General features: G+C 40.8%; 1 protein-coding gene across 1 annotated transcript in view; it reads right to left on the bottom strand.

The window, feature by feature from the left end:
* Positions 1-1,105: 1,105 nt before the first annotated feature.
* The window catches only part of adamtsl5 (ADAMTS like 5), a 63,488-nt gene continuing 40,073 nt past the window's right edge, over positions 1,106-24,520 (bottom strand). Inside the window, exons 6-12 of the mRNA XM_034163623.1 lie at positions 21,857-21,980; positions 12,844-12,930; positions 12,157-12,320; positions 11,693-11,888; positions 9,165-9,299; positions 1,572-1,643; positions 1,106-1,477 (exon numbers count right to left, since the gene is read on the bottom strand). Coding sequence (XP_034019514.1) covers positions 1,137-1,477; positions 1,572-1,643; positions 9,165-9,299; positions 11,693-11,888; positions 12,157-12,320; positions 12,844-12,930; positions 21,857-21,980 — 1,119 coding nt within the window. The 3' untranslated portion in view covers positions 1,106-1,136. The remainder of the gene's footprint in view (positions 1,478-1,571; positions 1,644-9,164; positions 9,300-11,692; positions 11,889-12,156; positions 12,321-12,843; positions 12,931-21,856; positions 21,981-24,520) is intronic.

Here is a 24,520-nt window from a genome sequence, read left to right on the forward strand (position 1 = left end):
GTACGTCAACTACTTGTATGCGGTGCGTGCAACCCACTGGACACCACAGAAGCAGAGGTAAACAAGCATGGGGAAATCCAGATGCGGCAGCACAGCACCACACTTTTGGAGCGAGGAGGAAACAGAGTACTTCATTAGCAGATATGAATATAATGTCTTTTATTGACGGTAGAAAGTACCAAGATAGCGACATTTACAAGAAGGTGGCCGAAAAGTTACGCGAAGCAGGACTTACACGAATGCCAGACCAAATCAAGCACCGGTGGAAGACGTGCTTTGCTGTTTAGATGGGGATATTCCAAATGATACCAATGACCATGTATACAGGAGTAACTCTGTCTGCTTAAGTACGTATGTAAACGGGATATTCCTAATGATTCAGAAACCGGAATATTGACCTTATCCCGAATATTAATGGAATGCCAGTGTGTCCAAACCTTTGACTGGTTGTGCACAAGAGGACTTGTGTCAGGAAAGGTATTCAGTGTAAAGCTTGTGCCAAATCCCAATATAGATTAGCACTGGATCCTCTGTTGGGATCCCAAGAAACTGGGAGCAGCCAAAAGACCAACAACAACAACTTCTTGATCTGCATAAAGTACTAATTTTCCTTCAACTTATGCTTTAAGCCCCAAAACCCTATGCTGGACACATAATAACTTCATCGCTGTCCAAACATTTATGGACTTGGATGCATATTGTTGACGTGTCATGTTGCTGAAACTGGTTTTATGCTCCACTGAGCTGCTGTAAATAAGCCTGACCTTATAATGACCTTATAATGATTATTTGTTGGCTTTTACAAGTGTCTGGAGGTGGAGTTTTCCTTTAAACACAAATAAATTCAACATTATACAAAATGAAAGAACAACAACAAACAGACTGTCTCAGTCTGTGTTGTTCTCTTTGGTATCTGTTTAAAGGTGGACACACACGTCCACCTAAAGTGCTCTATGTGGTAAAATAAGGTGGCCAGGCTTTTCAGTGAAGCTGAACACAGTCCGTGTGCAATCCAGCTGTCATCCTTCTCGAAGAAACACCACTGTGGCGTCCACCTCCCCGTCTGCTCCTTTGGATCAGTCAGAGCAGATTAGACTTTTTTTTTTCTGTTCAGAAACTAAACAGTGGACATGTCTCTACACTCGGCCCCTCAGTTCTGTGGGCTGTTTCGGCCCCCTGTTGCTACAGAGCCTCTCGAGTGGGCGCAACAGTGCATCCTCTCTGGGTCGGTACGGCACCATGTAGCTCTCCTCTTCCAGCAGGATACGGTTTAACGTGTGCTCGTAATTAATGTGCCGCCGCACCATCAGCACGTACTGCTTCCCCTTCTCCAGATGGGGGCAGTCACACACGTTCTGGACCCACAAGAATTCTCGGTGCTCTAGGCGGAAACGGTTCCGGTAGGTGTGAATGATTTGGATGTCATAACGTGTCTCCTCACCTCTGTACAACTTCCCGAGGACTTTAGCTCGGAAAACTGGGAGAAAATAATATGTTAATTCATTAATTTGTAAACAATGTTAGCATTCCAGATTAAAATAAGACAGTGACAATATAAAGCTCTTACTCACCAAAGTCCTTCTGGCAATATTGTCTCTCACGTTCCCTTCGACCCCGAGCACGCCTACATTTCCCACAATGCCCTGCAGAATGAAAGGATCAGAACTAAACCATCATTGTAGTTTGACTTCTGAAAAACCTGAATTCAGAAACAGAATAATAGAACATTTAACTTCATAAGCATTGTGCAGCTATCTTACCTTTAAATAACAGATTTAAATTATTTTAATAAGAAAAATTCAGAAAAAGAATGAGCCTCAACTCAATTACTCCAGGGCTCTCCCCAAATAGTACAACAAGGGTACTGTAACCACATACTACCCTTTTGGTGCCATAATACTGATTTTCAAATTTTGGGTAGTTATCCATGTTGTTTTTGGGCAATTTCCCTACAAATTTTCATAAGGTCATCAAAACATTGACCACATTCACTTCCTTTTCCCAGCCATTTTGTTTCCATTGAGGTCTCACCACAGTTAGACTGCATCTAAATCTGATGATGTACGACTAGGTAGGAAACACAAGACCAGTTCTACTGGCTGGTATTTCTCCTGCACTAGAAATGTCAGCCATAGTTGAACAGAAACTTTATGTAATTACAGCACCATGCTCATAGAGAGCAAACCTCCACCAACATGAGATTACAATTCCACAAATTTTTACCTTGGAAAAAAAATTCAAGGTCAATGTCCTGTTTGAAGTGGCTTTTCATAAGCTAAAATATAACATGAGCAAAGCGACGCGCAGTGGCACAACGCTCCCTCATGGTACAGGGAGTTCAAAACAGGAAGTGCCAAATTTGGAGTCCACAGTGAAAGAGGAAATGTCACATGTCAAACACTTCCTGGATCCCATGAGCTGAGATCTCGCGGGAATTTGGTGGCAAGTTGAGACTGAAACAGGAAGTGCCAGATTTTGAGTCCACAGTGAAATAGGAAATGTCAAATGTTGAACACTTCCTGGCACGGGCGGAGCAAGAGCAGAGGCCAAGGTTGCACTGGACTCCTGTGAAATCTGATGGACACAGATGATTGACATGTCACAGCACTGCACGTCTGGTTGAAAAGAGCTGCATTTTGAAATCAGTGACACATATTGACTGCTAGGTCCCTCCTGTACAGTAGTTGGTGCTGTGTAACAAAAGTTCTAATCCACCTTAGTAGAAGAAGAAAAATGTTTTACTCAGATTTGAACTCAATACGTTGTCTGAACCAGGGACTCCAAATGACACCAAAAATGTATCTTGAGTAAACGACCGTTATGCCTAAAATGAGGTCCAGGTTGTTAAAAGCGGCATTTCTCATATATATATATATATATATATGTATATATATATATATATATATATATATATATATATATATATATATATATATGTATATATATATATATATATATATATGATTTTAAACAAGCAGGCAGCTGTTGATTCATGAGATGCACATGAAAACGCTCAGGCTGATAGAAATGCACATAATTTACTCCTCCTCTGTTCTGTATAAAACCTGCGTAACCTCTTAATTTTGCTCTCTGAAGGACTCATTTTTAAATAACCTTTTAATTTTGCTGTCTCAGTGACACAACTTTAGCTAAATAAATCTCAAGTTATCTTCCTTAAACTCAAACTGAAAGCAAATGGCTACAACTTGATATAAATTAATTAAAAATATAAAATCCAGCTTCCTGATGAAGTGGTGCAGAGGAGGATTTTCTTAAAAAGAAGACCTGAAAGTTCAGCAACAATTTGACAGAACGTACATTTGACATGAAAGCCTACGAGGGCTGTCAATAAAGTATAGGTCCTTTTTATTTTTTTCAAAAACTATATGGATTTCATTCATATGTTTTTACGTCAGACATGCTTGAACCCTCGTGCGCATGCGTGAGTTTTTCCACGCCTGTCGGTGACGTCATTCGCCTGTGAGCACTCCTTGTGGGAGCATTTTATCCGGATATTCCACTGTTAAAGGAGATTTTTTTAATGAAAGACGTGCGGGCGGATTGCAGCGTCGGCTCGCAGCCGCCGCGACACTCCGCCACAGGAAAAACACCTCTGTTGAAAGCCTTAAGGACAAGTTGGAACATGTCCAGCTGTTAAACAATTTCTCATATACTCACTCCACTGAAAGCCATCAAAATCCGCCTGGATTTTACAAATGGTTATCAACACGGAGGTGTTTTTCCTGTGCCGCCGCACCGCGCTGGCTGCGTCCAGACGCGCAGACCCGTCCGCACGTCTTTCATTAAAAAAAATCTCCTTTAACAGTGGAATATCCGGATAAAATGCTGAAACCGACTTCTTCTGAAACTTCTCTGTTCTCTCACGACGTCCTGGATCAATAGAGCCTGAAATGTGGAGGTTTTCAGCTTGAAACAGGCTGACGACGGCGCCTGGGAGCGCTGCACGATGTCTCGCTCCGTGGGAAGTCCTTAAAGCGACAGTATCACCTCAAAATCTCTCATCAGCCGTCAAAATTTTCACCGAAAACCAGCTTAATTTTTCGAACCGTGTCCACTTCTATGTGTCTCACAGGTTTAGAAAAAATTTTGATCAAACAAAGCGCCAGTCTCTCAGCAACTTCTCAGACAAAGGAATTCCGACGAGGGGCTGGACGACTCCTCCCACAAGGAGTGCTCACAGGCGAATGACGTCACCGACAGGCGTGGAAAAAATCACGCATGCTCACGAGGGTTCAAGCATGTCTGACGTAAAAACATATGAATGAAATCCATATAGTTTTTGAAAAAATAAAAATGACCTATACTTTATTGACAGCCCTCGTAGATTTGATGTTTTGGTGAAAGAAACCTTTGTATTTTCTTCATAACTTAAATAAAGTCCAAGACATATTCAGTGACTTGGAAATGATCATGTTTCCATCCCCTGACTTGTCTAAAGAAAACTGGCAATAAAGCTGATTATTTTTTACAGGTTTTATCAAGTTTTAGAGATTTGCTTTCAGTTTGAGTTTGAGGAAGATAATTTTAGAAATTTTTATTCTTTATATTTTTTGTATTTCTTGTATTTGAAATGGCATAAACAAATTAAAATGTGTGAAATTCCAAGTGTTACAATAGTTTTGGAGGCACAGTATTCTAACCTTATGATGAGTGCAAAATGAGTGTGGTCAGGGGCGTAGGTTTGCATATGGACCATAGGGACAAGTCACAACCAATATTTTGGGATGGCAAAATAGTCCCTACGAATATTTAGCATTTTTGTTTATATAACAAAATCATTCACTATTTTTTTGCGAACTCGATACTATAATTTTAGTCGTCACGTTTTGTGTTTTCGACGTGCCAGAATGACAGGGTTACCATGTTGCAATTTCATTGGCTCACGTTCTTCTCACATGGACGTAAACAAAGCGCATCTCGTGGCAGGCAGTGCTTCATTTGTAAAGTGGGAGGTCCCGGAGCGCAGAGGATGGGTGGCTCCAGTGCAGTGTTGCCAGATGTACGATAATTATCGTATTTGTACGATAGTTTTGCCATCTGTACGATGTACGATCTATAATGGGAAAAAACCCAATATGTACGATAATTTCAGATGGTTGCCCAAACACGCATCTCTCTCTGACACCCAAGAATCATTTTGCAGGCGTTGCACTCAGGCGGCATCAAAGACACACCACACACAGGGCTGCTGCTGGCTTTGGGCTGTCGGGACAGTCATTTGAAAGCCCGCCCCCTCCCCATACAAAGTAATGAGTTCCCATCCAATCTCTGCAGGACAGGACAGGAAGATTCCCCAACCAACATCTTTTTTTTTTTTTCGAAACTGTATTTCAACAAATGCAATAACAAACGAACAAAACACAAGAGCAAAGAGATATACAAGAAAAATAAAAAAAAAGTTCAAGTTCCTTATGGAGGTGTCAACATTTTTTCTGTGTTCAACAAAATCTGCACAAGTGTCCATGGCATCGGATGATGACAGCGACCTCAAGGTTGAGTTCGACTCTTTCTACTCTGGTAATTAACACGTTTGTGTTACTTCACAGTCTTGCTTGTGCATTTGCGTTCTTTTTGTGCCATAGTTTCCCCATTACTATAATTACTGTTTAAAAATGTGACATAAAATTCTTTGTAAATTAAAAAAAAAACGCTAAAATAGCTACGTTGTATGCGTTTTGTTTGTGTACGATAATTTCTCCCAAAATACGATAATTTTGAGGTTTTGGTACGATAGTTTCATATTTCATATCTGGCAACACTGCTCCGGTGCAGAAAAACAAGAAGGGCGGGGGGGAGGGGTTGCGAACAATGCTGTGCGCCACACTTAAAATAAACTGCACACCCACACAAACACACCTTCACAAATGACACTAACACCCTGCCTTTTCCTCAAAAAATACTACATTTATGTTTGCTGTATGTCTATGTACTTTTCTGTCAGTTTTGCGCTCTTTTTCATACTTTTCCCTCGTTTCAAAAGTCACCGAACGCACTTTACTGTAATATATGCAACATATAGCACACTGTTGGAAAGCACGGGTTCTTGGCTTGCTGTCAGTGTTGAAATTTTTCAGAGTGAGGGCTTACATGAGAACTTACGGTAATGAGAATCAGCGGCGCACTAGTGTGAAACTTCCGTGTTTTTCCTCTGCGTTATGACATCACAGGCTTACGTTTACCGTAATACACCATATATATAATTGGAAATCCCTTTTTTTTTTTTTTTTGGGCAAATTAGGTTGCCAGATACCTACAACTGCATTATTGATGAAGAGAATAGATTATACATCTTGTTTGCAAAAACTTTTTTTTTTTTTTGTTAGCTCCACAAGTATATTTTTTGTTGTTGTCTTGTTCTCTCAGGTGTAGGCCTATAGAATGGATTCGTGATTTTGGGTGCAATTTTGTTATTTAAGCTATTTGTTTATTTGCCTACACACTTAATATTGTAAATAAAGTGTTAAATTATTCAGCATTATGTCGTCATATGTTATGTATTATGCTGTACTTGTGCGTCTAATGGTATGAGTGGGTTAGGGGGTGATGGTGGTGAGCAGGGGGGCCGGGGGGGGGGGGTGGTATTGTCCCTACCAAAGCTGAGACCAAACCTACGCCCTTGAGTGTGGTATTATTACTGTTTTGTTTACGAATGTTTAATTTTCACTGTTGCTGCACTTTGTGTGAAATCTCATATCATACATCATAACGATATGACAATATTTCACACATCATAATTTGGGCATACTGTACAGCCCTATTGTCAACTAGCTGAAAAGTTTAATATTAAGTTACATCTACATTTAAAAAATGCTTAAAGTGGCAGGGGAGTTAAGAGGGCTGTAATTAGGGGGGTCTGGGGAGTGGAGCCCCCCCAGAAGCTGAAAGGCCAAAAAAAAAAAAAAGAAAGAAAAATGCTTACATGCCCGTTCAAACCCCCCACCCCCCGCCTTTTTAAGCATCTATGAAATATGAAACTGGATTCAGTTTATACAACCCCTGGCAACAATTATGGAATCACCGGCCTCGGAGGATGTTCATTCAGTTGTTTAATTTTGTAGAAAAAAAGCAGATCACAGACATGACACAAAACTAAGTCATTTCAAATGGCAACTTTCTGGCTTTAAGAAACACTATAAGAAATCAAGAAAAAAAGATTGTGGCAGTCAGTAACGGTTACCTTTTTAGACCAAGCAGAGGAAAAAAATATGGAATCACTCAATTCTGAGGAAAAAATTATGGAATCACCCTGTAAATTTTCATCCCCAAAACTAACACCTGCATCATATCAGATCTGCTCGTTAGTCTGCATCTAAAAAGGAGTGAACACACCTTGGAGAGCTGTTGCACCAAGTGGACTGACATGAATCATGGCTCCAACACGAGAGATGTCAATTGAAACAAAGGAGAGGATTATCAAACTCTTAAAAGAGGGTAAATCATCACGCAATGTTGCAAAAGATGTTGGTTGTTCACAGTCAGCTGTGTCTAAACTCTGGACCAAATACAAACAACATGGGAAGGTTGTTAAAGGCAAACATACTGGTAGACCAAGGAAGACAAAGCGTCAAGACAGAAAACTTAAAGCAATATGTCTCAAAAATTGAAAAATGTACAACAAAACAAATGAGGAACGAATGGGAGGAAACTGGAGTCAACGTCTGTGACCGAACTGTAAGAAACCGCCTAAAGGAAAAGGTGATTTACATACAGAAAAGCTAAATGAAAGGCATCATTAACACCTAAACAGAAAAAAACAAGGTTACAATGGGCTAAGGAAAAGTAATCGTGGACTGTGGATGACTGGATGAAAGTCATATTCAGTGATGAATCTCGAATCTGCATTGGGCAAGGTGATGATGCTGGAACTTTTGTTTGGTGCCGTTCCAATGAGATTTATAAAGATGACTGCCTGAAGAGAACATGTAAATTTCCACAGTCATTGATGATATGGGGCTGCATGTCAGGTAAAGGCACTGGGGAGATGGCTGTCATTACATCATCAATAAATGCACAAGTTTATGTTGATATTCTGGACAATTGAAAGGATGTTTGGGGATGATGAAATCATTTTTCAAGATGATAATGCATCTTGCCATAGAGCAAAAACTGCAAAAACATTCCTTGCAAAAAGACACATAGGGTCAATGTCATGGCATAGGGTCAATGTCAATGAGCAGATCTGATTTGATGCAGGTGTTAATTTGGGGGATGAAAATTTACAGGGTGATTCCATAATTTTTTCCTCAGAATTGAGTGATTCCATATTTTTTTCCTCTGCTTGGTCTAAAAAAGTAACAGTTACTGACTGCCACAATCTTTTTTTCTTGATTTCTTATAGTGTTTCTTAAAGCCAGAAAGTTGCCATTTGAAATGACTTTAGTTTTGTGTCATGTCTGTGATCTGCTTTTTTTCTACAAAATTAAACAACTGAATGAACATCCTCTGAGGCCGGTGATTCCATAATTTTTTGCCAGGGGTTGTATGTTAAACATGTGAAACTGCTGTAAATCACTTTTTTAAATGTAATTTTTTTTTTTAAGGTACTCAGGGCTCTGTGGTTCACTTGGCACGATGCGGCTCACAGCACAGTGCCAGTCTCCATTCGACGCGGCTGTCATTCTCACACCCAGAGCCCGCACCCTCCAAATCAAATGTGAAGCTGGATAGAGCTGAGGAATTCATATCATCCGTCACAACAAAGCATTTGTGCATTAGACCACCAAAACATGTTCTAAAGTCCAGCACTGCACATTCCTTTACTTACAGAGTTATTGGTGCTTTAAACCAGTTCAACCCAGTCTTGCTGTTCTTCTCTGACCTCTCTCAGCATTTCCACACACAGAACATACACTCACTGGATGTTTTTTCTTTATTGGACCAGATCATGTCTACATGCCTAAATGCAATAAACGTCTGCTGTGTCACGGACTCAATGAATATGTGCTTGAATAATCAGTTGAACGGGTGTAACAAATGAAGTGGCCAGTAGAGATAAGATACCTCAAAGTGGAACCACCTTACAGTATTGAACAGACTAAAGCCAACATAACTGTTAATTTCTTTCATTAAATTCAACAAATGTGCCCTTAAAATGTATTCACTGTGTGGTCTGTTGGGCAGATGATGTGGTGGCGTGAACGTACTTCCAGGTGAAGGCTCTGGCAGCTGGTTTCTGTAGTTGTCCTCGCGCTCCAGGCGGGGCAGGACAGGCTGGCGAGGGTGCTGGTGGTGGTGTGAAGGTTGATGTGGCGGTTGCACAGGCCAGTCGCCAGGGAACACTAAGAACCACAAACCATCTGTTAATTATAGGTACTTTATAGCTCTAACGATTTGCTGGACAAGGAAAAAAAACATCATACTTGCAGCAAAAAATTTACATTTCCAAATTTTAACTTCCTCGAAAATATTTATTTCATTCATTATGACTGACTTTGGTAATGAGTGACAAAAATCCAGAGTGAATGTTGAGTGAAGGATTATCGGTTGTGGTGTGAAGTGTAGAAAATACAATTTTAAAATTGTACAGTGTGCATTTCAATATACTGAGGGCAATTTGTAGTTGAGGAACTAAAATGAGCAGGGATCTATGCTTGGCTTTCCAGCACACAGCTGTCAATCAAAGGAACCACACCCCAATTATTGATAACTTTCTATCATAAAATAAACTGAACTGAATTGAATAAGAATTATTTCAAACATAACACAAGAAAAAATAAAAACAACAACAGACAATGTAAAATTAATGTTAGTTCAAAAAGGAGTGAGAAGTTGAAACTTATCTAATCCCACCCCTTCTCCCTGTATAATGATTTACATATCAATCCCTGTTTCCTTAAAATACTATTGACAATCATCATCATAATAATAATAATAATAATAATAATAGCAACAACTAATAGTAACAATAATAATGATACAATGATACAATACAATTTTAGAAAATAGACAAAGACATAAGGAACCCGACAAAACAAAACACAAAAGAAAAGATAGACCCAGCTAACAATGAACATAAATAAATCCATAAACAAATATAGAAATAAATAATCAATAACAGTTTCCCGTAATCACCTAGTAACTCTCACACTTCACCCCTGTATCCCATGAAAACACATTCCTTCTATTTTGTTTTAAACTGATGAATATACTGTTTCACAGTCTCACCCCACAGAATGAAATGCAGAATCATTTCTTGTTTGTGCGGATTTTGTTCATTTTGAAATTGTATTTCCCTCGTAATTGATATCCCCTCACTCGATCCTTAAACAATTTCTGTATATTTTTTGGTAAAAGGTCATTTTTGTACAAAAGCTGTGCTGTTTGGAATTTTACTACGTCTGTTAATTTTAATAGTTTTGATTTTAAGAAGAGTAAGTACGATCTTGATAGCTGACATTATGAATGACCCGTATTGCCCTTTTTTGAAGAATAATTAGTAATTTCATTGAACTCTATACAGTTATAGACTTTTGATGAGGTGTACCCATGATTATGCTGACCTGGTCAGGATGGGGTTCACCGAGGCCTTGGCCAAGATGAACCCCATCCTGACCAGGTCCACAGGTCACAGGTACACCGAAATCAAAAGTCTATAACTGCTTTATTATATGGTAAACAAGAAAACTGAAAAATCAATCTCAAGTTTCAACTCTTTATTATTACTGTCATACTGCACCAACTGACATCCCATCGATCGACTGGAGATGCCTATTAAGTCCGTGATGAAGAGTCATCAGGCTTGTTTTCTTATAAAGTTCGCCATTTGCCTGTTTAGCTTCCGCGGAAAATCGACTGAGTACTCCTTCAAGCATCCATCTGTCATAGGTTTCAAAGTTGGGCGCATGTCCCTTTTCAGTGACGTACTTGCGAAACAGGTTGGCTGCTGACTGTGTATTTCTGCAGGTACTCCTCACATCTGTTTCGTGTAAAATTCGTTTTAATTCAACGTCGCTAACAGACGCAAACCTGTCTTCTGCCATCTCGTCAACAAACTGACAGCCAAAGTAGGCGTTGTATCGCATTATCTGATTGGTCGTTATTGATAGAAGGCGTCGCTCGATTAGCTAGCGCTACGGTACACGCGAAATGTACTTGTTTCGCACTTGCGGTCTACTCGGCTCCACCAGTGGTCAACTCAGCATGTGGTACAGCTCAGAAAGTGGCGAATGGGCCAATCAGAAGTTGGCAAAACCCCATACCATATAATAAATACAGTTATTACCTCATATTTCTACACAGTAATTGAAATACGGTAAAACAATGGAACAGTATAAGATGCAGAGTGATTTATGATCCAGAACATGTTTTGCTAAACTGCAGTTATATTATTAAAAAAATAAATCCACCACCCCTACAGATGGAATGAAGGGGGTTGTGTGGGGTGTGTTGACACATTCTAAACTGAACAATGAGAATAAATGGACCATGGTGTGAAAACTTCCTAAAATAAAAGACTGGTTATATACCCATTTAGAATGACAGTAGTAGAGCCTACAATGACCCAAAATATTTTGGTATGTACGTTCAGAGTTCTTCCTGACATCAGTAGGGCTGATTTGGTGGTATAGAAGCAATGCATGGTATTTAATTATAATGTGAGGTAATCCATTACAGTTATGGCATCATCTATGCACCATAAAGGTGGTTAAATGAAGCTGGAGTCAGGTCTTACACCAGTGTGGTTGGCTTGTCACAGTAGGCAGCCTGGTGGTGGTGGAAGTAGTGGTTGTAGATTGTAGCCGTGGAAAGTAGGTGGCAGTGTGGTGAGCCTGACGCAGAGGACTCCTCCTTGCGTGGTAGAGGGCATAACGGTCTGGTGGCAGCCAGTACTCGTACTCTATGCCTGGGTTTTTGTCTGTTGCCAGCACCTGCACAAGTAGCACATGGACTGTGAGTAAACTCCAAACCGGACTGTATAGGTTTTGAATTCATTATTTTATACAAGTAATAGTGGCCTCCATTGGCCACTGTTGAGGCTTCAGACATTTTTCAATTACACTTTTAATTATAGATCAGCTCTTTTCTGGAAGTATCAAACTGAATCAAATTGAATTATGAGTAAAATAGGATTTTCTTTTTCTTGTATCAATTCACGTTCATAAATAATGGCTGTTAGACGTGCTACGCTGTTCTCACCATGAGATGAAGGTCTTCCTGCGTGGGTCCTGCCACCTCGAAGCTCTCCCAGGTGTCTGCCGCGCGCCGATACAGTAGCTTTGTCCCAGCTATGCTGTACTCACCTGGAACACTGATTTTCCAATTACCATTGATCACAAACTGGGAGCGGCCATTCTGGAGGGCTGAACCACAGAAAAAAGTGACGGAAATGAAAGAAGGGAAGAAGAACTACTTGCTATTGCTAAATGAATTCAGCATTTCTAATAACCCATTGCCACCAATTTCTAAGTCTCTGAATCAGCAGGTCATTATAAGGTCAGGCTGTGGAAAGCAGAAATATGCAAGTTGACTATATATAGCAGCTGCATGTGTTTCGTGCTGGGACAAAGGTTTTCCATGATGCCAGATGAAAGTACTTTCACCTGCCTGGTCCCAATAGCCAGATAAAGAGTTTATGAGCACATCCTTCAAGACCACAGAGTGTGCCTGTTTTATTTTTGTCTCATACACACAGATGAGAATAGATGCCCCTGGTGATTTTGTTGCCAGGAAAACAGTAGATCCAGAGACTAGACTGGATTTCTGACCTTCTCCTGGCTCCGGGAAGAGGAAGCAATTAAAAGTCTACAAATGAATCCAAAGGGTAGAACTGATGGCACAGATCTCCATCTGCAGAAATATAAATCTTATGTTCACAAAGCTTACCAAGGTAGTTCTTGCTGTTATCAGTGACTCGAATGTGAGTGGCTCCAGCTGGTATCATGGCCACTTCACTGTATCCAAATGGCCCACCTAGTCAAAAGAAGCACACTGTTATAGACTTTGTCTTGATGCTGGTTTTTATCCTTTATGACTCATTTACGAGATTAAAGGAAAATTCAACTTTTACAACTTGACATTATTACGACAAAATAGATTTAACAGGTAGCATCCAGACAACTCCTTGAGACTTTGAAGTAGAATGTTGGGACTTGACCCAACAAAGCTCAGATGTGAAACATAAACGTAAGTCATACATGTGAACTTTTGTTTGACGGCTTACAGTGGAACATAAAAGGAAAAGGGGTACAGGCATGGAGTAACGCTTGTTAAGATGAGTGTTCAAATTGGGGACATTGCCATCTGTCAACAGAATGCTCCCTATAAGTTGTATTAAAAGACAAGGAAAGAGCTCAGAGCCTTATTTAATTGTGGTATTGCATACTACTACTACACTATGGTACATTGTAGAGCAAGCAGCTCACTGGATCAGGAGCTGGCCTGCCAAAATTAGGTCATGGGTTTGAATCCCACAGATGCTACCCCTCTTTGTGCTTGGACAAGACACTTATTCTGCATTATCTCTTGCCACACAGCTGTGAAAATGGGTACTGGCCATGGCTGGGGAAGAAAATGTGAGACATCATTGTAAAGTGCTTTGACCATCTGCTAGATAGAAAAGCATGACAGACACAGCTGTATTTCCTATTTGCTATTTGATAGTGGACATTAAAAGTTGGTAGCATTGTGGTGACCTGTAGAAATCATGCCTGGGAAAATGTGCTGGTGCTATTCTTCACCACATCCATGACAACAAAGCTGTCAAAGCTTGTCAAGGCAGATGGTCCCTCACAATGCAAGTGATAGTCTTCCTAAGAAACAGATTGGTGGACACGTCATTCCAGGGGTAAGCAAAGACCCTCTGAAGTGACATGGTACCAAAGACATCCAGCCATTGGCTTTGATTAGAATAATGGTTTTAACCACAAATATATTCATGTTGACATGGTTGCTACATTAGGGGAATGACATTCCAATTTCATCAACAGTGGGCATCTGAACTTAAAAGGGTGGAGAAAGCCTGCAATGTGTCAACAATAACTCAGTCTCTAGCGGGGGTTGTCTTACAATGGAGGGTTTTGTGGGTTCAATCCCCAATTGCAGCAGAATACAGTGCATTTGTAAAGTATTCACAGCGCTTCACTTTTTCCACATTTTGTTACGTTTCTGTGAAGGCTCTCAGTTGTCCAGGTGGTTTCCATAGTAGAGGAGCTTGAATCTTTGACTGGACTGGGTTGCTTGATGCAAGGACGTTTCGCTTCTAATTGCAGAACCTTCCTCAGCTAAATTTCTTGCTCTGGTAGTCTGACTTCTGTCTTCTGTTGCACTTCTTTAAAACCAGCCACCATATTTTAGAGTTGCAGGAGTTGCCAAGCTTATTCTGAACAAATGCATGATAATCTGCAACAGTTCAGTTGGTGACATATTGAGGCCCCTTGTCGCAGTGATGGGATAGTATATGATGCCTTCTCCTTACTGTAATTCAATTTAATTGAAAGGCTTTGCGTCCGTCTGTCTGTCTGTCTGTACTCAGCATGAATCCATTCTTAATACTGGCAGGGTCTTCAAATTCACAGGGAACATTCTTGGAACCAGAGCTTGGACAAGTTGAAAAATGGATAACCTTGACCTATTTTAAGAGGTCAAAAAAATCACATTCTGTTTCCTATTTTTATGCTATGAATCATGCAAATCCATCCACCAGATCTTACAGTTTCATGCTTCAAGCCATGGGCTCTTTACTCTGTACAGCAGCTAGTGGCCAGCGATCACCTTAGTATTTATTTTGTTTTTCTTGTTGCTTAATGCTGACAGATTATGCCTTATTTGTAGTCTTTCTGCCGCCTGATTCTGTTTTTTTTTCTTTCACTCTGTTTGAGGTGCGGCTCCATCCAGACGTGGGAGTGGGTGTCTTCTTCTACAAGCCTGCCATTCTGGACACCAGCATGGACTCCCAAAATTTCCTGTATATTTACAATTGTCAAGTGTGCCAGTAGCATGGCTCAAGCAGAGGGTCACCAATTGAGTCTGGTCTGCTTGAGGTTTCTACCTGAAATTATCAGAAGAACTTTTTCTTTACCACTGTTGCCTGTGTGCTTGCTTTAGGGGTCGGTAAGGCTCGATCTTACTTGCGTGAACCGCCTTGAAGCAGCTTTGTTGTGATTTGGTGCTACATAAATGAAATAAATTAAATTACAGTAAGGAGAAGGCATCATATAAAGTACATCTTGTTCATCCACGTGAACTGTGCTTAGTTTTTGTCAGAAACAGTTGAGCAGGAGCTGACGGCACTGTGCGGTCTTCAGAAGGCATGACGGCTGATGATCTGCGGTTGCATTTCACTTCAGAATATCAGGGAAACCACAGAGCTGTCGCTGCCTGTTGTTGTTTTTCCTCTCAAGTGATGTAATGAATGCAATGAAAGCCAGTGATGACGACTCGTTCATAAATCTCCTTTCTGTCTCTAACTCAGTCCTGTAAACCATTCGTCACAGTTACCAACATAATAGCTTTTGACTGTTTTATAATACTTTTTGAAGAAAATTTCAGCATACATTACAGTGCAAGCAATAACCCGTCTGTTTTTGCAGACTTTTTCCACAGGTCATGATTTTCTAATCTACTAGTCCAGATGTTTGAGTCACTTATTAACTCTAAATTACTGATGACTGCAGAGTGACAGATAGACATAGAGTACATCGTTCAACACAGAAATACCACCACTTATATTTTGTAAAAATGCTGCTATTCTGTTGATAGTCGATACTTAAAGGCTGCTGTTATGTTGACAGTCTAAAAGTAAGTCCCTTCGGCTGCTCCCTTGTTTGCACTCGGGGTCGCCACAGCAAATCCAAGTTGGATCTGCATGTTGAATTGGCACAGGTTTTACGCCAGATGCTGCATAATCTACAACAAGTAGTGCAAATGCTTTTGGTGAGTCAACGTTCTTTCTGCAATTTAGGCAGCACAAAGTCTCAGTACCTTGTCCCATCACTGCAACAAGGGGCCTCAATATGTCACCAACTTAACTGTCGCAGAGTATCATGCATATGTTCAAAATAAGCTTGGCAACTCCTGCAACTCTAAAATATGGTGGCTGTTTTTAAAGACATGCACCAGTGGTGCCACCGTGGGCCACAGAGGTGTGTATGTCAGCAACTGTCGCAATGATTTTGGAGGGGAAAATGGTTTTATGACAAACAAACAACAGGCCTGCAACAGTTCTACCACATTCAAGGAAAGACATAAATTCAGGCCATATACACACGACTGTTCCACAACAGTGTTGCCACCATCATGCATATGTTGTACCACAGTGCCTTTGGGACATCACAAAACTAACTGTCTGTCTGTCTGTCTGTCTGTCTGTCTGTCTGTCTGTCTGTCTATCTATCTATCTATCTATCTATCTATCTATCTATCTATCTATCTATCTATCTATCTATCTATCTATCTATCTATCTATCTATCTATCTATCTATCTATCTATCTATCTATCTATCTATCTATCTATCTATCTATCTATCTATATATACATACATGAGGTCTGTGATGAAAACAGCGACCCTTTTTATTTTTTCAAAAAATAAATGGATTTGATTCATATGATTATACGTCAGACATGCTTGAACCCTCGTGCGCATGCGTGAGTTTTTTCACGTGTGTCGGTGACGTCATTCGTCTGTGGGCAGGCCTTGAGTGAGGAGTGCTCCACCTCGCCCGTCGGAATCTCTTTGTCTGAATAGCCGCTGCGGACGGCGCGCGTTGCTTTATCAACCTTTTTTCTGGACCTGTGAGGAATATCCGAGTGGACACTATTCGAGAAATTAAGCTGGTTTTCGGTGAAAAGTTTAACGGCTGATGAGAGATTATGGGGTGTTTCTGTCGGTGTAAGGACTTCCCACGGAGCTGGACGTCGCGCAGCGCTTCCAGGCGCCGTCGTCAGCCTGTTTCGACCTGAAAACATCCCAATTTAAGGCTTAATTCACCCACGTCGTGAGAGAACAGAGAAGATTCAGAAGAGGCCGGCATGAGGACTTTATGCGGACATTCCACTGTTTAAGGACATTTTGTAATGAAAGACGTGCGCGCAAATTCGCCGAGTCGTTTCCGTGACGACTCAGCGAATTTGTGTGCGCCGCGACAGGAAAAACACCTCCGTGTTGAAAACCATTTGTAAAATTCAGGCGGCTTTTGATGGCTTTCAACAAGTGAGTAACTGAGAAATTGTTTAACAGCTTGGGCATGTTCCAACTTGCCCGTTAAGGTTTCCAACGGAGGTGTTTTTCCTGTCGCGACCCCCCGCGGTCGGGTCCAGCCCGACATGCGACTCTGCCCGCACGTTCTTTCATTAGAAAATGTCCGTTAACAATGGAATGTCCGAATAAACTCCTCATGTCGACTTCTTCTGAAAGTTCTCTGTTCTCTGACGACTTACTGGGTCAACAGAGCCTGAAATGTGGAAGTTTTCAACTTGAAACGGCGAGACACTGCCGCCTCGAAGCGCAGATCGCCGTCAGGCGCCGTGGGCCGTCCTTAAAGCGACACTACCAGACCAAAATCTCTCATCAGCTGTTAAAAGTTTTACTGAAAACCATCTGAATTTATCGAATGGTGTCCACTCAGTTGTGCCTTAAAGTTTTTGAACAAATTTTGATCAAACAAAGCAGCAGTCTCTGAGCCATTCCTAAACAATGAAAAAACGACGAGAGGGTGGGCGACTCCTCACTCAAAGACTGCCCACAGGCGAATGACGTAACCGACAGCCGTGAAAAAACTCTTGCATGCCCATGAGGGTTCAAGCATGTCTGATGTAATCACACGTGATTCAAATCCATATGGTTTTTGAAAAAATAATAAGGTCCGTTACTTTTATCACAGACCTCGTATATATATATATATATAGATATATATATATATATATATATATATATATATATATATATATATATATATATATATTTCGGGTGTGTGCGTGCTCGTACATCCATTTCCCCACCAGAATACTTCTCACGTCTGAGTACAATAGCTACGCCACAAGCAGTTGGCACACTTAAAAGTACAATAAAAGTAATGACAGGTGCAACTGATTGGTTAATTTTGTGTGATGCCCACACCACCCCTGACTAACTGAGCTAATGCAGCCCTTTTGCGCTCACTGCTCTGATGTGTGCTGAGACTTTGTGCTGCCTAAATTGCAGAAAGAACGTTGACTCACCCCTAAAGCATTTGCACTACTTGTTGTAGATTATGCATTTTAGACTGTCAACATAACAGCAGCCTTTAAGTATCGACTATCAACAGAATAGCAGCATTTTTACAAAATATAAGTGGTGGTATTTCTGTGTTGAACGATGTACTCTATGTCTATCTGTCACTCTGCAGTCATCAGTAATTTAGAGTTAATAAGTGACTCAAACATCTGGATTAGTAGATTAGAAAATCACGACCTGTGGAAAAAGTCTGCAAAAACAGACGGGTTATTGCTTGCACTGTAATGTATGCTGAAATTTTCTTCAAAAAGTATTATAAAACAGTCAAAAGCTATTATATTGGTAACTGTGACGAATGGTTTACAGGACTGAGTTAGAGGCAGAAAGGAGATTTATGAACGAGTCATCATCACTGGCTTTCATTACATTCATTACATCACTTGAGAGGAAAAACAACAACAGGCAGAGACAGCTCTGTGGTTTCCCTGATATTCTGAAGTGAAACGCAACCGCAGATCATCAGCCGTCATGCCTTCTGAAGACCGCACAGTGCCGTCAGCTCCTGCTCAACTGTTTCTGATAAAAACTAAGCACAGTTCACATGGATGAACAAGATGTATTTTTTTTAATGAAGAAATGTCATATTTTCAAGCAGACAGCAGAGTTTACAGCCATCATCATTTGACATTCTCATGTCACTGCCATCCATCAGTTCTCCCTGTGTTCAAAATAACCCACTAAAAGAAACCACTAAGCAGAATTTCATGCAGCTTGGTGTGAATATTCCTCAGGTCAGTATCTCCAGTTGAATAATTGGAACTGCTTGGTCTCATGTCAATGATGTAAACATAAAGCTGGAAAAAAAAACATTTTCCAGGATATCTTAGCAAATAACCATCTGCCCTTTCACATTCCTCTCCTTAATACCGTAACCACTTTCTCATCACCTCTGTTCTTTTTATCAACATGCCCATTGAACTCAGGCCCAGTCATATCTTTTTTTTTTCTTGGGTACACTCTCCACCATTTCATCTAATTTGCTCCAGAAATCTTTTCCTCCTTATCACAACCCTCTTGTGAGCCATATGTACTGATGACATTCATCATCACCCCTTCAGTTTCCAGCTTCACACTCTGATGATACTCTTCCTTTATATCGATTCTGAAACCATTACTCTTCCCATCCACACCCTAATACAACAGTTTGAACCACCTTCAGATGCTCCTGGTCTTACTTCCCTTCCACTTGGTCTCTTGGACACACAGTAGGACCACTTCTCTCTCCATCGTGTCAGCCAACAATCTCCCTTTACCAGTCATACTGCCAATATTTAAAGTCCCGTCTATCACGTCCACACTTCTAACTCCTCTTCTCTGGCTGCCTTGGGATATGCACTCTGCCTCTTCTTCTTCTTTGCCCAACAGTAGTGTAGCTTCCCATTCTCAACCAATTTTCCGCATTTACCTCAGGTTGGGATAGACACCCAGAATGCACTGGCTTGTGGCTGAGTTCCACATTATTGTTAAAAACTTTTAATCAGATTTTGGTTAACAGACTCCTTCAGTAATAAGGCTCTTCTGAGATCCCTCTGGTGGGTTCATATGTAGGTATAAAAAAAGGAAAAGAAATGGTATTCATAGGTAGCACATGACATCTTTTTGAGATAATTCATTCTCTGATTCAGCATCACAGCTGATTCAATGAGATATATTCTTTGCAAATATGTCACACATGATCCCCAAAAAGTACTTTTGATAATGTATTATTATGTGGGCAGCATACAGCACATGGCAAACTGGACATTCCATTGTTTTCAGTGAGAGGACAATGGAAAAAGTTCCCGTTGCTCACTGTGAGAGAGGCAGCAATATAACACAGGGGTATGTGCCATCAAAGGTTTAAGAATTTCAACTCTTTCCACTTGCCAGGCCAACGTGAACAAACCGGATTATGGACTGTGCCAGTATGTTCTCCCTGTGTGTGCCAGATTCAAGAATGTCAGTGGGAACATACCCTTTTAGGTAGGGGGTTAGTTTCATTACTTTCCTGCATGCAGTGAGAGACAAACAGTGCGTGAGCATATGGAGAGGTGCTCGGACCAACTTTTGATAAGAAGTCAGTCATTTTGTTCCTCGATTACAGCGATGGGGATCCCAGAAGAGCCTAATTCACACCAGTATGACACTTTTATGAGTTTAATTATAAACCGGTCCACCACGCTCAAAGAGTGCAAACCACCAACACTAGTTTCCAATTCCACAAAATTTTACCCTGGAAAAAATGTTCAAGGTCAAAGTCCTGTTAGAAGTGGCTTTTCATAAACTAAATTACATGTGATCAAATGTTAGGAGTATGTGTTTAGTTCATGCACTTGAATCAAAGTTGTTTGTGTGGTGTTGTCAGGTTTGTTTTGGTTCAAGTTTTTCAGTCTCTGATTTATTTATTTTTTTTCGATAGTTTTCACAGAACATTAGTTATCTCTGCTAAGCACTATTTGTCATTGCTTTTTGGCACTTGGTTTCTGACTGATAACTGAAGGACAGACAAACAGGCATAAAACTGGAACCTCCATCCAATTTTGGTGGTGTAGGTAAATCCATAACAGAAAAATGAGAGTGACTGAGCCACTTTTGATTGAGATATAATGCAAAATGTACAACAAATGGGCTTTTCAATATTAAATTCAAATTTCCACAAAATCCACAAGCTGGATCAGATCCAGAAAAAACTTGGCCAGGTGATAGTGAGTGCCAGTCTGCACCTCACTTCCAAATATGAGAGTGACTGGAGCATGTTTGATTAAGATATAATGTAAAATATACATTAAATGGGGGTTTCGATGTTAAATTTAAATGACCACAAAATCTGTAATCTGGATTAAATTTTGTCAGTCAATAAAAAATAATATCCTACATAAGTCTCTCAAATATGGAAGAAATTTGATCTTTTTTTTTGACAGCGTCATGTATTTTTAAATAGTCGCTCAATTTTAAAGATAGGGATTTTTTCCAACTTTCTAAAATTTTTTTCTGACTTTGTCCTTTGACCTACAACCTTGAAAATTGAATCAGTTCTTGCCTATCGGGAGATGAATCTTCAGTAGAACTTTCATAACGTTATATGAAACATCGTGGGCTCCAGGCTGTTCACAAAAAACAAACACACAGACTTTGTTGGTGGAAGTAAATACAGTATAAGAAATAAGACAAGATAAACAGACCTTCAGGGCCACTGTGTGCATATTTCTATGGTTATGGAGGATAAAAGAAAGAGAACACTTCAGCTTTTGGACTGTTACAAAAGTGTTGTGAAGTGTCAGACTTAAACAGCATCTCCACCGCCTAAATCGCTTTAAAATGATTCCCTGGCTGTGAGCCGAGAATCATTTAGAACCTTGACTGTAGCCTGAAGGTTCCTCTCTTCACTTCCTGAAAATTGAAAACAACTGTCATTTTTGGGAAGTTGTTGTTGTTTGAACGTCTTCCTGGAAGGCTGCTGTTGATTGCCAGCACTATAACCGTGGTTAATGTTCATGTTATCGGCGCACAATAGCATCTGGACTAAACTGGAATGACTAATAAGACGTGTTAGGAGAAATGTGTCTGGAATTATCCAGTGCTGAAACTGCTGGAATCGATTCCTTGTGGAGGCAACGTGATGATGGTGTGTAATGTTTGTATCCTACCTGCCTCCAGGTGGTTGCTCTGATACACACTCTTATGGTGCAAGCAGGTGGTGTTTTGGCCTCCACACACCATGCAGGCATCCTCCTGCTGTTTCGAACCCAAGATGGAGTCACAGCCCGGCTTCTGCATGAGACATACAATCACACAGACACACACACACAAGTGTTCAACAAATGACAGTTTGATCCAGTCTGATGCTGAGTTCTGCTGGAACAGAAGCAGCACTCCCACTCGACAAATCTGAGACGGTGTCTAATCTTTCTGTGTGACTGCTCTAAAACTGCACCTTCAAACAGTTTGTAAAGACAATTTAAAAACAAGAACACAATAATGTTGTTTAACCTTGTTGTTTGGTGTCAGTCTTGTAATTCATTTTCTGCTGCTTATCCGGGTATGGGTGGTGTTTACAGCAGACTAAGCTGCTCGTCCCACACTTCCCTATCCTCAGCCAGATCTTCCATTTATTCCTGGGAGATCCTGAGATGTTTCCAAGCGAACTGGGAGATGTAATCCCTCCTGTGTGTCCTCCTTTCAGCTGAACGTGCCTGGAAGATCTCCAAAGATGGTGAGATGACCACGGAGCATCCTCACCAGATTCCTCAACCACCAACTGGTCAGCCACCAAATTCAAAGGTTATGTAGTGAGGACCAACTGATTAACCCTCTGGGGCCGACGCTGTCGTATACAACGGCTAAGACCAAGCTTTACTAAATTATAAATAACGTTTTAATGATATGAGATAGAAACTTACTCTTTTTTTGCTGAAAAGTTAACTCCACGGACTTTCGAGCCAGCCATCTGCCATCTTTCTACTCCTCATAGAAGCTGTGTGATGACGTGCACAATGTGAGTGTCCAATTGGAATTGGTTCACCATCACATGGTTTTCCAAAATCCAATCGTAGGGCAGATTTACCTCACGTGAAAAGCCAAAGATCATTTTCAGGAGTGATATGTTACTAGTTAGCACATTTGAATAGCCCCCTGGGTCGTCCAATGAGTACATATTATTAGTACATACTCAGTGTGTCCTGCGCCATTACGCACAGTGATCAGTGAAAGCAGGAGCAGACGGAGAGTCTCAAACAAGGAGTGTGTAACTATCAGGATTGCTCCACTAGTTTGCATGTGAATGTTACTGGATAACTCTGTTGCTTTCTCTGTGTAAAGCACTGTTTACCATATCAATGGACAACAAAACGCATAGACCATTTTGTATATATTATTCAAAATGTGCATTTGTGTTTATTGTTTGAACCTTTTTGTTGTACAGTCTTTCACACAATACCTCAAATTACCTTTATAAAGTGTCAAAACAGTTGTTTATTATAGTTTGCTGTGTGTTTTGAATAAATGTGTGTGGAAAATTATTTTTCGCTTTATTTTTTCCTTGCCTATTTTTGATTGTAAACCTTTATTACACTTATAAAACACAACACAAACATAGATATTCTGAAAGCACTGATATTCTGAAAGGTTGTCCTGAAAAAAAGAGACATAAAACTTGATTGTGGGATGCAGGGAGAGCTGTTAACAGCAATAATAAAACATTTATGCCAGGCGAGTGAACTGTCCAAAAAATGCCCTCGGACCCCAGAGGGTTGGTTAACCCTAATGCACCAGCTGAACACTGACACCTGTTGGACATGTCTGGGCTTGCTGCAGTGAATAATCATATCATCACATGCATGATGAAAATGAGGAGCAGGTGTGGTTGAAGTTACAGGTATGATGAAATGAACTTGGTTTTCCACTTTGTTTCATTTCCAAAGAATGGGTTTGGTTTGGTGAGCACCGAGGCCATCACTTCTTGTTAACTAGACATGCCACACTTTGTTTAGTAATAGTCTCTCTGCTGAAGCAGAAACTGTTCTAAATATAGATCAATATAGGTTGCAGAGAGCTAAAACACAATACTACATGGTACCAATCCCCTTCCTTCACAAAACTGTTAACTTATTGTTGACTAAGTATTCACCAAGCCCAAGTGAAGGAGTTCAAGTACCTCAGGGTCTTGTTCATGAGTGAGGGGACCATGGAGGGTGAGACTGGCTGGAGAATCAGTGTAGCAGAAGCAGTGTTGCATTCGCTCTGCCGTACTGTTGTGACAAAAAGGAAGCTGAGTCAAAAGGAGAAGCTCTCGGCCTACTGAATCAATCTTCGTTCCTACTCTCACCTACGGTCATGAGAGTTGGGTCATGACTGGAAGAACTAGATTATGGGTACAAGCAACCAAAATGGGCTTCCTCAGGAAGGTGGCTGGTGTCTCCCTGAGAGACAGAGTGAGAAGTTCGGTCATCCGTGGGAAGCTCGGAGTAGAGCCGCTGCTCCTTCGTATTAAAAGAAACCAGCTGAGGTGATTCGGGCATCTGGTAAGGATGTCCCCTGGGAGCCTCCCTAGGGAGGTGTTCCAAGCATGTCCATCTGGGAGGAGACCCCAGAGAAGACCCAGGACTAGGTGGATAGATCATATCTCCACATTAGCCTGGGAACGCCTCGGGATCCCTCAGGCAGAGATGGTTAATGTGGCCTGGGAAAGGGAAATCTGGAGTCCTCAACCAGAGCTGTTGCCCCAGCAACCTGATCCCAGATAAGCAATTGAAGATGAGTGAGCGTGAGTGTGTGTTTCAGTCAACATTTCATAATGTACAGTCTTCAGCAAA

Source organism: Thalassophryne amazonica, chromosome 2, assembly GCF_902500255.1.
Source record: "Thalassophryne amazonica chromosome 2, fThaAma1.1, whole genome shotgun sequence".
NCBI classification, from domain to species: Eukaryota; Metazoa; Chordata; class Actinopteri; order Batrachoidiformes; family Batrachoididae; genus Thalassophryne; species Thalassophryne amazonica.